General features: G+C 38.7%; 1 protein-coding gene across 6 annotated transcripts in view; it reads right to left on the reverse strand.

Moving 5' to 3' along the window:
* Positions 1-16,041, reverse strand: part of ENOX1 (ecto-NOX disulfide-thiol exchanger 1) — a 531,698-nt gene that overhangs the window by 15,948 nt on the left and 499,709 nt on the right. For 4 of the 6 annotated variants that reach the window (XM_019529872.1, XM_019529868.1, XM_019529869.1 and 1 more), the window contains one exon: positions 8,319-8,375. The exons of 1 other annotated variant lie outside the window; for it this stretch is intronic. In XM_019529872.1, coding sequence (XP_019385417.1) covers positions 8,319-8,375 — 57 coding nt within the window. Of the gene's footprint in view, positions 1-8,318; positions 8,376-11,992; positions 12,091-16,041 lie in introns of those variants that run through there. One more of the 6 variants, XM_019529873.1, reaches the window with a different exon arrangement.

Below are 16,041 nucleotides of genomic sequence, written 5' to 3' on the forward strand. Positions count from 1 at the left end.
CTGTGCCTCTCCCAAATTTCTTCATCCATAATCAGCCAATTAGGAAGGAATAGCTCACTGCTTTGCTACTGGCCCATTTCATAATAGCGTCTACTACAGACTGATTTATCATTTGAAAATGTATAAAAATAGCACACTTTTATCTCAAATCAACCTATTGTTCAGTTCTTCTACCATGGCATACTTTAATTTCTTTTCTTGACTGCAGTAATATAGAAAATAATATTAAGTATATTAAATAAATTCATTGATACAAACCAACTGCTGATGACTGTTTGAAAAATTAACTGGTATTAAAAGTATATCAACAGCAAAGAAGAAAAGAAATTAAGCAGAAAAGAAAAGACCTTGAAAATGATACACTTTAAAATGTATGTCTATGTATGTAAGATTAGTCTGTTTGATTTATCCCACATGATAGAAATGTTTTCAAGAGTAGCGATTAATTGTATTATAGAACTCTTGACATGCTATTTTTCCAATCCATTTGCCAGAGAGACGCTGTCTATTTTTCTGTAGCAAAGCATTTATTATTATAACGTTCACCTGCTGAGTTTAGGCAACTAGCAATAACGTAAAAATGTCTGTCTAATGTAAGCTCTCTTTTTATATGGTCCCCATTATCCCTGTACTTGAAAACATACATCTCATGTCAATGTTCAGCCTGAAAACTGCATGGGATGACTAACTTTAAAAGTCACTTTGTATTTTTATTTTTAAGTATATGCATGGTCAGCTAGCACCATTTCCTTATGCTCTGAATGCAAGGATTGGGGTAAATTGATGAATTCCCAAATATTATTCTTCATGCAACCTTAAGGTGACGATATTAGTTTAAACTTGTTGAAACTATTTTAATTGGATTTGTTAGTATGCTACATGCAAGCATTGTGGCCTCAAGGGAGGAGGGAAGTCACTGTTGACACCCATGGGTAAGAAGAGTGTTAAGGGTAGCCTGAACTCTACAGATGGATGGCTGTTCCACAGAGGACCCCTCATATGTTATCTGTTGGTGAGCAAAGGGAACTGACAGGCTAAGCCCGTTCTCAGCTGCATTTCTATTACATGGCAGTTTGAGCATATTTTTTTTTTTGCAAATAAAACAGGGGAGGGGTAAGGGATACCACTATCCCTGTTGGATAAGAAAAGGACAACAGGACTATATCCAAAGTGCCTGGGGTGAGAAAAGGTCACCCTAGATGTTTTATAATTTGGTGCGGTGGAATGAAGGAGACCCACGCAAGAAAGAGATAGAACAGCAAAAGAAAACTGTTGTGCAAAACCTAGCATTCCGAACCCTACGCAAAGGAGCAGCAATAAGCATCACCTTTTTCAAACAAAGGATTAGACTTACATTATGATACTACAAAAATATACACATACTTGTTCATTTTCTTTTATGACCTTCTGCTACTATCAAAAGGAAGAATGCAAACAAATTGCATAAATGAGTCGGACTTTACCAAATGAATACTTGCTATCACTGAATGCTGTGAGCTGTACAAACCATGTAAACCAGGAATCAGTTGCTCCTAAGGTACTGTCTATTCTCAACTCCCACTGACATCAATTCAGATTGAGGGTGTTCAGCATGCTGTAAGAAGCGCTCAGTGTTGCACAGGTTCAGGACCTAATACTGTGCTCTCAGAACAGAGGTACAGTGATGCATTAAAAGGAAAAGAATGGGAATGAAAGGAAGCAATTCTATTTTAGAAATGGAACTACTAGGTTTGTGAGATGGTCCGATAGGCTTCCTTGAAGAAATAAAGAGAAGAAGTCATAAAGCCGCTTATGTATCATATTGTAAGAGGGTGAATGAGTTTTCATCAAGCATTTGGATTTCTAGAGATACCAGCTTTGGGGGCTTGAAAACTCTATAACCAAAAGCAACCTCCCCACTCACAGAATATAAGCTTTTAGCATTTCTGAGAGATACCTGAAGCATCCTCCTCCTTCATAAGACCTGGACTAAAGCAATAACAACTTGCCAAACCTATGCCTCTCATGAACATCCACTTAGCTTACCTCCACTACCCCCACACACGTTACTGCCTGTTCCATTAGAAGGTAGTAGTATGATACACTGTAGGGCTATGGGACCTAGCAAACCTTTGCACTAACAGTCCTAATATGCTTCAAGCAGAAGCAAAAATATCCCATAATACTGGGGTAGGGAGCTCTAGCAACTCTTGAGAAGAATACAGAGTTGTGATAGAAGGGAGCCAGACTGTATAGCTTTCTATACAATTAACAGGATTTCCGTACCAATGCATGATTAAAAATGGCTCTATTTCAGTGATGGCAGATGTGACTTCAGTCTATGGGCTTACATATTTTGTACAGTTGCTTGGAATGAAATGGTAAACATAATTGTTAGGTATTACTAAAATGCCAGGTGTTAGACATGTCTCCCTGCAGAGTTCATGAAATATGGAGTCAGAAACTTCCTTGCTTTGTTAAGAGTGGGTGGCTGAATGTGTTTTATTGTCTTTTTCCCTTCTCTGCTGAGGTTAGATGAATCTGTTTCAATAAAAAGCAGAGTTACTATACCATTGTGGCATTTGCAATTAGAGACAAGGGAAGTGATGTGATTTGTTGCACTATATCAACAAAATGGTAATTGCAAAACCCTTGAGTCTGATACAGACAACATAGTCAGTGTTAGTTCATGCTTCAGCCCACTGTGATAGAGATCTCCTTTGAATAGTTGGACTTCTGTGGAAGCAGTGTGGCCAAAACCACAGACTGTACTTCTGTGAGGAAAGAGGCCTAAATGTTTCACCGTAATGAACCTGCTCTTCTAATGGACAGCATCAGAACTGGGAGGATGAAGCTGTGAACTGTTCGAGTATTACAATCTAAAAACTTCTAAAAAGTGAGGAGGGCAACTGATAACACGGCGGTATAAAACCAGCAAGTATGTATTATTTTTCAGTCATGGTAGTGTTGAATTCATTACATTAGTAGTCTCCATTTTATGTCCATTTAAAAAAAAAATGGAGGAAGGAGCAGCTTTGAGGACTGTGTTTCACAACAGGAAGGATGGAGAATGACCCAACCCTCCAAAATAGCTTTTGATAAGGCAATCCCCTGGGAGGTGAGGGTTTGAACCCCTTAGCTAGAGGAAAGAATTGGACTTGGGTCTCCCACATGCTGGGTGACTATTTTAACCACTATGCTCTGGAAAAGAAGGTGAGGATGGGACAACCCCCCCCACCACTTTCTTCTCTTACTCATTCTTACAAGGACTTGGTGGTTGCCACAGTCCTCTTTGAAGAGTCTGATCTGCTATGTATGCTTTCAGAAAAATTACTGGATCAAACTCCTTGGGAAAGAAAAAGGGAGAAGTTGCTAGTCTGTAGCTCCTGAATGGCTCAGTTGTGAGCTAAGTGCCAATTGCTCAGATCTGTCAAAACCAGGATGCTTCTGGGCAAATGCGGAACAGAGCTTTAGGAACTTGAGGACCTGCAATATAAAAAAACGTGAGGCACTGGCCAGCAGTGGGGGCTTTCAAGACTGTAATTTTAGACTTAAGTATCTAAATTCTGCCTATGCTCCAATTCTTGGTACCTGAAGTCCCTTTCTGGACCTGACTTACAGTTCTGCTCAAGTGAAATGTAATCACAATGAAGAATTACCGAGCCATAACAAAACACTTATGTTAATTTTAAAAAATGCAGACAATCACTTTCTTTTGGTTCTTTTGCATCAACAGTAACTTTGTCAGGGGAAGTAGAAGAGCAGCCTCCTGATGAGTTTGATGATCCTGCACTGAAACAACTTGAATGGCATCATTATCCTTGAAATGCAGCTGGCATAATTTAAGCCCCTGTTAAGTCTTCCAACTAATCTTGAAAATCAGTTTAATTTAAGAAGCTGATTCTTTTAGTTTTGGACAAACCAAAAATGGCAAAGATCATCTGGTGTTTATGTCGTGAAAACATCTGCAATGTGAAGGCCTGCACTCTATAAGAGATTACATTGCCCCTGGCCTAGTAGTAACTATATGAGTTGTCAAAATGGTTGAAGTATTTCACTCTAAACTCAGCCTCAGATGGCTACACCCAGAAGTGGCAAATGTAATAAAGGGGGCTGGAGGAGAGGGGTAGAATAAAAGTATCAGCATAAATGTTGGATACCTGGCTGAACATGAGATATGCCCCAACAATGGTTAGGTATCCATAGGAAAAATGTACTCTAACTTATAATTGTTGAATTTATATCTGAAGGAAAAAAAATACAGCATACTGTATCCAAGTGGCAGGAGATGCTAACCAAAAATAACGAAAACACAGACTATGGCAAGCTTTACTACTTGTTCAGACAATGAAACTAAAATATAACAAGATAATAGAAAGTCTCATCTCCAGTTGCTCAAACCTGCTGAGATGTGGATGATTAATATGTTGAACTGGGCTGAAAGAGACATAATTCTTAAAGTCCATTAGTGAAATCCCAGCCCCATTAAGGTCAATGGGAGTTTTGCTACTAACTTCAGAGGCCAGGATTTCAACCCTGAAATATATTGTAGCTATTGAGAAATTCTTCTTCAACAATCATCGGTCTCATGGATGTTGTCTGAAATGGGAAGATCGATGCTCCAACTTCCCAGAAGTTGTGTCAAAACATTCACATCCAGCAGCCAAAGTTAATTAAGTTTTATAGTGGGCAACAGAATGAGGTTGTGGTGAACCACATAATCTATTTTTTTTTGTTTTTATTTCATAAAATATTTTATTTAAGAAAATATTCCTTGCCCCTCCACTTTTTCTCAGAAAAAGAAGTACTTTTTTACACGTTGAGACATTAAGATCAACAAGAGACCAGGAAAAGATAAAAGGATAAAATCTGAACATAAAACTGCCCATTGGCTAATATATTTCTCTTTAGTTAAGAAAGTGATATGAATTAAATATCGCTGTGACCAGCAATGAAGGGGAAATAAATAAGATTTTGTATGAATTGGTCAGAACTAAAGACAATGAACACTCTTTTCCTAGCTACTGGGCCCCTGAAAATGCACTTTGCACAACAGCTCTTCTGTCAGCCTTGGTTATGGGACTGTTGAAGTCACTGATAATTCAGATTTCCCACAGGGACAGGATTTTTGCTGGGGACAGTATACACATTATGCTGGTGCTTTTCTTCTACATAGTGTACCGGAGGGAAAAAATGGAACTCACAATGTATTAAAAACCACATCAGTCATCAACAGTAACAATTACTACTACATGCAACTAGAAAATCGTTTATGACATGCTCTCCTAGCTGTCTGCAGGGCCCAGCACATGTTACAAGGAACATGTGATTTGCTGACTAACTAGCTCTGCATCATCTACATGTGGGGTGCTATTAGGCCACAGCAAATGAATTAGTAAATGAATTAATACTTTATATACAAGTGTATTTATTTATTGTTATAGTTAATAATTATATAAATTATATAGATTATATATTGTGTTATATAAACAAATTAGATAAAATATAAACTAATTATACTGAATTGTATAAACTTATAACAATATAATTTATAGTTTATTTATATTTAATATGTTTATTATTTAATAAACTAATCAATATTAGCTTACTGGGACACAAGTCCTATCCTACAGCAGAGTAGTACCATGCAGTGAAACACGTGTAGATGGTGACGGAGCTGGCTGGGGTACAAGGGTGCTACGGTATAGATGCTGCCGGTCAGCTAGCTCTGCATTATAGCATCCTTGTGCACAAGCCAGCCCTTCTCTAGCATGCTGAGCCATGAAGGAGCAGCTCTGGGCTGGCAGGCTGACCACCCTCGGTCAGCTGCATTGCCCCAGCTTAACATGCTGCGGTCCTGGGTTCATGTGTAAATGCTGTGTCTGTAAGCAATAAACTCTGGTGTGAATGGCGCTGGAGTTTACTGTATCACATTAATATAACATGTAGATACACCCAGTGAGCATAAGATTACTTTTGTCAAGCCTTTGATATGATTGTGGGGCATGCTCTGGGCAAAAGGAGGTGAAAATCCAATACTGGCTCAGTATGTGTGTGTTAGTGATTGGGACCCTTTCATCAGTGGTGAGTATTCATTTCTAGAGATGTTTCAATTTCCTACATTACTTTTGGTATGTTCTGGCCATGAGAAATTCTATGACCCATCCCTGCCTATGGCCATATAAGACGTATAATATTTTTATCTGTTTTCTTCCCTGAGGAAAGATGTTTCAATCTTTTGTTTTAACAAACAACAATATTATTACATAAAATACATCTAAATTAGTGACAGGGCTTCATGACTTAGGAGAATTATTTTTGGGGGGGGACTGCAATATGGACAAGTGTTTTTGAAGTATAAGACTCCAGTAAATATGCAGAGACCGTAATACAGGCTTCTGCAGCCCTTTTTAAGATGCTGGTTTTCACTAGCAAAAGATGTAAGTGGTTCAAGCTTAGTTGTAGAGAGATAGGTCATATTCTGTTCGGATAGCAAACAGATATTGTCATAGTTCCTTGCCAACAACTTTCAATCATACCTTCAATGTGAAGGTATTTCATTTGCTAAATTCAATCTGTCAACTGTATCAAATATGTACTAATCCCATTTTATGCATCACAGTCCACTAATAACCAAGTAGGAACCACCAAATCTTTTCCTCTTTGATCAGCTCAGATTTAGACACTGGCCAAGGGCAAAAACCATAGACTCCACTGGTAATGAAGGTCTGGATGCATTTTTCAAAGAGCAGCGCTTGGGTATTAGATATTCAACATAAAGTAAAATTGCACTGATATTTCCAACTTCCTTTCCAACATTCGTTGTTTCCATAAAGAAAATCACATTTCCTTTCACTATTCAGTCTTATAACATATTTCTCTGCTACCGTTTGTGTTAGCGCTTTTGTATCTCTTCTGGATTTTACCATGGAGTGATTTTTAAACTCATTGCTTCATTGCAGTGGTCTAGCTTCCTTTACTATCAGTATTTTAGGAATGGTGCTGATGCTGTTCCTTTTGAATTCAATCCTACAATCACACACAACTAGCCATAATATTCAATTTCCTTTACTGTAAAGTGCTCAACATACCACACCGAGTATGTGAAAAAGAAAATGGAATTTCCATTCTTTAGGAAGTTCAGACACTCTCAAATCTCATCTTGAATTAGAATAAAATGTTATTTTTGGAAAATGTACTTCAAAACAAAACTACTGAACTATTTTGTCTTTGATATTTCTAAGTGAAATTTTGTTCTGATAAAGTTGAAATATTTTGTCATCATTTTTTGACCTACTGTAGTGGGAAGGTGACAGTTCTCAGGCACCAGAGTGACAAATTCAGGTTCATCAACTTATCTCTTCCCCATTCTATTGTAAAAACAAAATGTTTCAAGGCTGCCCAAGTGCTACCTAGAGATAGCAATTTTTGCTTTTATGGAGCTTTTAAAGAATAATTAATTCCTCCTGCAAGGGGCTGAAGGCTCAGCAGTCCAATTGACTTCACTGATGAATCAGACCATAATGCATAAGGTTCAAAGAAAATTATAAAAAGGAAGAAAACCCCTTCTTTAGTCAAACTAAGTTAAAGAGTCCCACAGAGCTTTAAAGACACATTTAAGAGTTAAAATGAGTCCTTACCTGTCTAACTGATACTATTTTAGATCATTAAAACAGCAATAATTTTAAAAAATCATGCTGTTACTGTTTCTCTCTGCCAAGACAAAGATATTAGGCCAGCCACTTGTTTCAAGCCATTTTCATGTTCAGATGCTTACAATGAAGCACTGTATTGCAAAGTTTGGATTACAAAAATAGCAGGAAAATGTACCCATTAGTTCTCTTTACAATGAATAGCAACGAGACAATAGGACTATTTCTATTGGTCTTAATTTTTTATAAATTATGACCAGACACAGTCCCTTTAAGAAACTTAGTACTGGAAGGTAAAGTGACTCCATATGTGCCTATAAAGCCAAAATGCAGTCAAATCTGTGGTAGAAGGTAGCAGTCGTGATGACAGTGTAGCATGGTAGGATGGGCAATCTTGGCTACTAATATAAAGAAGTTTTCTTACAAACATTCCTGTGACATCTTTAATATCCATACAGAGCAAGCAGGACTTTGGTTGTTAAGATCACATCCAAATAATCCCAGAAAGGAAACTGAATGGAACTCAGTTCATCTATCTCAAAATGAACTTGGCAGGGATTTGAACCTGCACCTCTAGGAAGAATAGATGTTCCAAACCTGATTTTTAGACCATTTAGTCATTCTATCAACTTTTGAATGCAAAAAGCAAGCTTGGGAACATAAACATGCAAATACAGCTATACCTACATTTGCCTGAGATTCGTCATGGCCATTGATTTCTGCTAACTCCTTGGCACTTTTTAACTGCAAAGATTAAACAAAAAACAAAACAAAACAAAACAAAAAACAAGCACATTACTTGAGTATTTCACAGTTATCTTTGATTTATTTGAAGTAGCATTTTATAAAGCCTCCAATGAGAAAAACAGATGGAGCATATAATTCTAATGAGTTTTTGCTCAAACCATTTTGAAACCAACATGTTTAATGCTTGAAAGGTTGGCAAAAAAAAAAAAAATAGGAAAATAGTAAGGCTGGGTCATTTTTTAAAAAAATAATAAGATTAGAAAGTAGTTTCAAGGCATAAAAAGTATATAAAATTGGCTCTCAAGAATAATAAATGATTTCATTTCCCATCTTGTTTCTATTAATTTAAACTTTGCAGTGTTTGCAAGTTGCCAGTAGCTAAACAGTGTTTTGCTAATGATTACTTCTGAATGATGTATTTTGAGCTGCTTAAAATGCTGAAGTATTACTGTAGGTTTCCTTTGTGGGGATGTATCCAGAAAACTGACGTGGCTCCTGGGTATGATGGAGGAGGAGAAGGAGGAGGGATGAGCAGCTCATTTATTTGGCTTATGGGAGAAAGAGCTGAGAAGACATTGTCAATTTCATATGGAGGTTCTGAAACTTTTTTTTTTTCAATAAGCTTTTTCATCGCAACTCAGGATTACTTCAGGGGAGGCTCTCAAATACCCATAATCAAAAGAATTAAAGAAATTACCCATCTGACATCTGGGGCCAAATTTTCAAAGGTTTGTGCACATACCACTTATGGCTGAACAAGCATACAAAAAGGTATATGCCACAATGTTCATGTGCCTGAATCAGATAACTTTACATGCAGAAAATTGTGCTCATGCTTTTAGTACACCCAGAGACAACTGCACCTGCCCACTTTGATTCTTGGTTCACCCAAAGTTTAAAATCAATTTCCTCCCAGTGGCAGCAGCATTTCTATTCAGGCAGCAGTGAAGGACTCAACTGACTCCATGGTTCATTATAATACACTTGATTCTTTCTAAATTCTCCATTTTGTAGGCATTAATGACCTCCTCTCCCTTTTAATGTCTTTAATGAAACTAATCAAACTATCCTTTGTTCTGCACTTCTTCTGTCTGTTACCTAATCTGGATGATGCATTTCCTATATCACAGTCCCACAGATTGCTTTTAACTCTACACAGAAACATTAACTCACATGTGGAAATAACTTCAGTGATTCACTGGATGGACTGTCAAGATGTTTAAGAAGGCTAGATTTTGTTTTATAAACCTGAAAGAGATGTATATTCATTCTAATGACTACAGGATTAATTAAATGTCTTTTGATTATTTTTGGCCTTTTATTGTGGTTTTTTACATAATATATGATACAGCAAATTCATGCACATTCCAATGAAGTTATAGTTGGTTTTTTCCTTGGATCTTAAACTGACTAATACAGCCCTAGGCCCCTAAAGTTTCTAGGTTTTTTTTTAACTGCAGAAAAACATTTGTTGTGTTATATGTGATGATGCACCACACTCTGAACACTCCTTTTCAAAATACTAGATTTGCCCCAAAAAGTTGGACCTTTTTTCTTACCTAATTCAAAGGAGATATTTGAGAATGGTGATGACAATGATAGTAAAGAAAGTTTTCTGCTGGATGCCTTTGTTTCCACCTGTTTTTGCTATGAAGAAGAATTTTCTATAGGCATCACCTTTTACGCATGATACATATATACTTAATTATGTAAGGACAATTCTAAAAGTCTGATGAAACAGAACCTGCTCTGTTTGATTCAAAACATTTGATATTTATAGTGAAAGCAGTCTGAAGTTTTTTATGTGAATGCTGTAACTTCTCAATGCAACGATAAGCAACTTTGTCAGTGAAAGCACAATAAAGCACAAATGAGCAGTAGGAGGTACTCAAGAATGGTGCAAATTGTTTTTCCCTCATGGAGACCAAGAATGTAATTTCCACAGAGCAACACTAGTTATGAATTTCTGTTTTCAATTGTATTTCATGGTAACTTAAATAACTAGCATATTTCAAAATGAATTTTCATCCTGTGTGCGCAAAATCTTAATTCCACAAGTCATCCTTACATAAGTAGGATACTGAATAAGGCAATAGACAGGACAACGCATTTCAAATCATCACTTACCTTTCCCCTCCCAGCCTTTTCTAGGTTCATAAAGTACAGTTACCCTATGACCACTAACTGCTCCCTGGAAGGTGCTCCATGTACATGTGTCTTGCCAGTGACTCCACACTCACCACTGAATCACATTATCATTCTGTTAAAGGCTAGAATCTATTTCTAGGCACACATCTATCCTAGACACTTCCCCTTACACTTTTCTGCCATCATTAGAACTGATTCTATGTCAGCAATACCAGGAGTGGTAATGGATGCCAGGGAGGGCAATCAACAGGGGATAGATCTCTATAGATATACCCAGTTCAGTGTTCTCTCTCTCTAAAGCATCCATTCCTACACTGTTGGAGCAAGTATACTGGACTAGATATACCATTCATTGGTATGACCCAGAATAGCATGTCATATGTTCCTATGAAGATAATTAGAGTAGACAGTCACAGACATGAACAGCGTGTCCTCTAGACCTGCTCTAAGCAAGATTAAATACACAGAGACCGCTATACATGAGGGCGAATGTTTGGTTCCCCGGGGACAACTAGCAGTGGGACATCTTGTGTTGTCACTAGTTGTTCCCAGGGAATGCCTGTGCCACATGCCCTCTGGCGCATGGCAGGTCACCCCAGGTGGGGTGGGGGAGGGCAGGGCCAGTACAGGCAACCCCTACTTAACACTGTTTTGCTTAGCACTATTTCGCTCTAATGCTCATTTTAAATCAATAGCTGGTTTCACTTAGCACTCAGAAAGTTTTGCTATAATGCTCACAGTCGCCATCTTGAGTCATTAAAAACACTTGTGGTCACCATCTTGGGTCATCAAATACTTTTGGTTTCGCTTAACGCTTTTTGGTTTTTCAGGAACCAATTAAGAGCTCTAAGCAGGGGTTGCCTGTACTGGGCTGGCCCCAGCAGCCCTACTGGGATCCTGGGGGGCCTCCTGGGGCTGCAGCAGCAGCAATTCTGCTGCTCAGAGCATGGCCAGCAGCCGAAGTGTGGCTCCTGTCAGCAAGGCTCTGGTTTTGAGCGGAGCATGTTTCCTGGCTTATTTTTTCCATGGGTTTTTTGACCTCTGACTATCCAGGGGTCAAAAAACACCCCTGCACTGCCCCCTTGCAGTACAGAGAACAGTTGAATGTGTAGTACGTGGCACTGCAGATGTGTCTGTGGCACTACATACCACACGGCCATGCTTGTCTGGATGTGGCCAGAGGGTGCTATGCTGGCAGCCAACAAGGCCTTATCTCTCACCACCACAACCGATAGTAGAGATTCATCAGCACCAACAATGGTAGAAAAATGTAAGGAAAAATATGTCTAACTCTAGACACAAAGACTAGGGGTAAAGTCCCTTTTTTCCAATATTGTGCTTTTTGGTTTAAATTAAAATGATCATCTCTTATATCCTAAATGGTATGAAAAAAAGAATAAAAGCCTTGGAAAACATACAATATTGGAAAAAATAGGACTTGCCTTACCCCAAAGGCAGGCTCCATCGCAGTTCAATGGCGAGTGTGATGTTACCAGCAGAGAGCATGGTGAGGCATCACACTGAACTAGAGCCAGCAATCACCCAGGGCCTACCCTTCATAGACCTGAAAGGAAAGGAGAAGGGTTAAGATTTCAGGACTTTGCCAAAATACCCATGTTTATCTGAGGTGCTTGTTCCTTAGGGACAGTTACAAGGGACAGGAACTGCACATGTAAAATATATGGGATTTACATGTACAATCAAGGACCTCTTTGACCTAAATTTAGCAGTTTGCAACATATACTTCTGCAGGCTTTCCAGGGCAGGCTGAAAATTTTGTGGCAGCTTTAAGTAAAAACAAAAAAAATGTGGGTATGTTGATTTTAATACAGAAATAAATAATGCAATCAATGCAGTAGCTTCAGTGCTATTTTGTTCTACATAAAATGTCTGCTTTCATGTGACTCTAACCGTGATTTTCAAAATCCAGGGCACAGGCAATCCAGAAGAATGTATAAACATGTCTGTACACTGTAGAAATTGTTGGAGGAAAACAACATGTTTTGTTTCTATTGAAAGATTATGGTTACCTAAACTATCATTTAGGGGCACATTTCAAGGATAATTCTTGTGATGAATAGGGATACATCCCACCTGTTTTTTTTATCCTTACGTTGTCTGAAAACTTGAGAAGACAGTACTGCACCAATTTACAATTAGTGGTCCTGCTAAGATGCAAAGGTCTATGTTAGTAGATGTTATTTCAGGTTTGAGATTGGATCTTTCTATGTGCTTTTATAATAGCAATTAATTATGATGACTATCCTAATGGTACTCCGATTTGGAAGGGATAGCTGAAGATATAGCAAGGTAGAAAGAAATTGCACAAGATAGGAGATGGTAGACAGTTATAGGCCCTCAAGGCTTGTGAGACCAGAGAAAGAGACACAGAGAGAAATGGTAATTGTAATAAGCATAAAGAATTGGAAGTCCTAATACAGTAAAAGCAGCATGATCCAACTGGGGTAACCGAGATTTTGTTGGATAGTTTGCATGACTGGAATATTAAAAGCAGTATTTCTTTATATAAAAATGAGACATACATTTGTTCTGAAGTCACTACGAGATGGGCAGGAGATCTGTTGAAAATATCTGGGTCAAGGTAAACTGAAAGAATTGAAAGAGAGATGTCATGATGGATAGGCCATCAAACCAGGAGAAAGGGTGGACAAGCTTTTTTTTCAAACAACTAATTGAAGAATCTAATTCACAGGGCCTCATGCTGAGGGAACTGGGCTTATTTAGCCTGGAGAAGAGAACACTGAGGAGGGGGATTTAATAGCAGCCTTCAACTACATGAAGGATGGTTCCAAAGAGCTAGACCATACTCTTGGTGGCAGATAACAGAACCAGGACCAACGGTCTCAAGTTGCACCAAGGACAGTTTAGCTTAGATATCAGAAAGAGCTTTCTTACTAGGAAAGCACTGGGACAGGTTACCCAAAGTAGTGGTGGAATCTCCATCCTAGGAGGCTTGTAAGACATGGCTAGACAAAGCCTTGGGTAGGATGATATAGCTGGGAATGGTCCTGCTTTGAACAAGGGGTTGGACTAGATGCCCTCATGAGATCTGTTCCAACCCTAATTTTCTTTGATTCTATGATCTGTTGGGAGGGTAACTCGGCCCTGCCTGGACAGTCCAGCAAGATTTTGGAGTACATCAGAGATAATCCTGGAGTGTGTCAAGGCAGCATGGCCTGTGGGAGAATGTAGCCAGACAGGTCAGGGTGACCCATGGGCAGCAGCACAGTATGGTGGGAGACAGAGAGTATGTGGCATCGTGGGCAGGGTGGTGGGACAGTGTTCGTGGGGCCACACAGCGCAGCATGCTTGGCCTCAGGGTGCTGGCAAGGTACAGGGTGCTGCCCATCACAGACTGCGTGGTGTATGTCTGGGATGTCTGTGACCTCCAACCACTCAGAAGTTGGCCAGCCCTAATATGGAGAATGGGATTGAGTGTACAGTTAGCAAATTTGCTGGTGATGCCACACCATATGATGTTGTAGACACTTTGGATGATATAGTCACTTTGGAGGATAGGGTTAGGATTCAGTATGACTTTGATAAACCAGAAAACATCTGAAACTTACTGAACATAATTAAATAAGATTAGGTATAAAGTCCTACACTTAGGAAACAATAATCACATACACAAATACAGATTGGGAAATGACTGTCTAGGCCAGAGTACTGCACAAAAGGACCTAGAGGTTATAGTGGACAACCAGATGAATATGAGTCAACAGTCTATTCTTATTTCAATAGAAGCCAATAGCATACTGGGCTGTGCTAAAAGGAGCAACGCTTGCAAATCAAGGGAATTATTTCTTTCACCCTATTCAGCACAAGGGAGGCCTGTAGTATGGAGCTGTAGTACTGTGTCTAGTTTTAGGCACCACACTTCAAGAAAAATGTGGGCAAATTAGAAACAGTACAGTGGAGAGGAAAACAAATGTTTGGTGTATGGGCAACATGATTTAAAGAGAAAAATTCTGGGATTATTTAACTGGGAGAAGAGATACTTGCGGAGAAGAGGAAAGTTTGATAACCGGTTTCCAAACACCTAAAGGGTGATTGTAATAAGGATAGTGGCTGCCAGGTACAGAAGAAGAAATAATGGTGTTAAACTACAATAAGGGAAATTTAAAATAGAAATTTGGAAGAACTTTGTTACTACGAGGGTGGTTGAACACTGGACCAGATTACCTAGAGAGGCTGTGGAATCCCCATCCAGGAAAGTTTTTAAAGATAGGCTAGAAAAATAGTTTACGGGAATGTGTTAAATAGGGATGTTCCTGCCTGGAGCAGGAGGCTGGAATAGAAAACCTTCTGAGGTCCCTTCCAGCCCTATTTTTCTATGATTCTAATGTATGTTAAAAAATGTACTTTTCTATTCTTAAGGCAATATTTTATGATGCCATATTCTAATATTAAAATATGTTAAAATAATGTTTCAAATGGGAATGATAGAATCATACTATACAGGCGTATCTACACATCACCCTGTGGCAACGTAGCAATGTTGTATATCAACATATGGTGTGCAATGGCAATGTAGTGATCCTGTGGGTCTAAATATAATCACCAGCTACATCGCCACACTGGCGCACTCCCGAGGTATAGCAGCACTCCTGAGCGACGCAGGGAGGAAATCCAAGCATGCGCTGCCCGCGTGGTGCAGTAACCACCCCTACTGCACCACGCTTTAGTTCTTCCAAAATGAAGAATGAAAGTACGGCGCCATAGCAACATCACTGTAAGGCGCAACGTGTAGATGCACCCTACCTGTTCCATTTCTTTTATATTCTCTGTGTCCTTTAACTCATTTCATCATCTGAAATTGTATGTTTAAAAAATACTGTAAAAAAATCCATTCTTCCTCATATCCTTCTGCTTAAAACTATGTTACTTCGATTCACATTGATAACTGTAACCATAAATGCTAGAGAGATTTTTAACATGAAAACTACTCTGAAAAATCCCAATTGTCAGACTGTAAAATACATTTGCCACTAAATGCACTTGATGACAAATGGCAGATATGCAACAAAGGCATAATTCTAAAAATAAACAGTAACAAAATTTTGGATTAAATACAACAATTCAATACATCAATATTTTTAATACATCTATAAATACTTTTTATACTTTATCAACACCTGGTATTGAGGCAGAATGACTGAAAACTTATGAAAGGTGCTTTTTTAAACTAACCGTCTTAGTCTTTTTGAAACCTTGCTATGTAAACAACTGAGATTCTTCACTTCTACGAAGTGTTTAAGAAAAAAAAGGCTGGATGCTTAAAATAATAACCCCACTGTTTTGACTAAAAAGTTAGGGAATGTTAAAACAGAGGTCTTATAATAGGGCCACTCCCATGATCAGGGGGCAGCAGGGCAGGCCCGATGAGGAGAAGCTATGGGACCTGAACCTGTTCAGCCTCCACAAGAGAAGGCTGAGGGGGGATCTAGTGGCCTGTTACAAACTAGTCAGGGGGGATCAGCAGGCACTGGGG

The sequence above is a fragment of the Crocodylus porosus genome, unplaced genomic scaffold (genome assembly GCF_001723895.1).
Source record: "Crocodylus porosus isolate Cpor-Errol unplaced genomic scaffold, CroPor_comp1, whole genome shotgun sequence".
Taxonomy (NCBI): Eukaryota; Metazoa; Chordata; order Crocodylia; family Crocodylidae; genus Crocodylus; species Crocodylus porosus.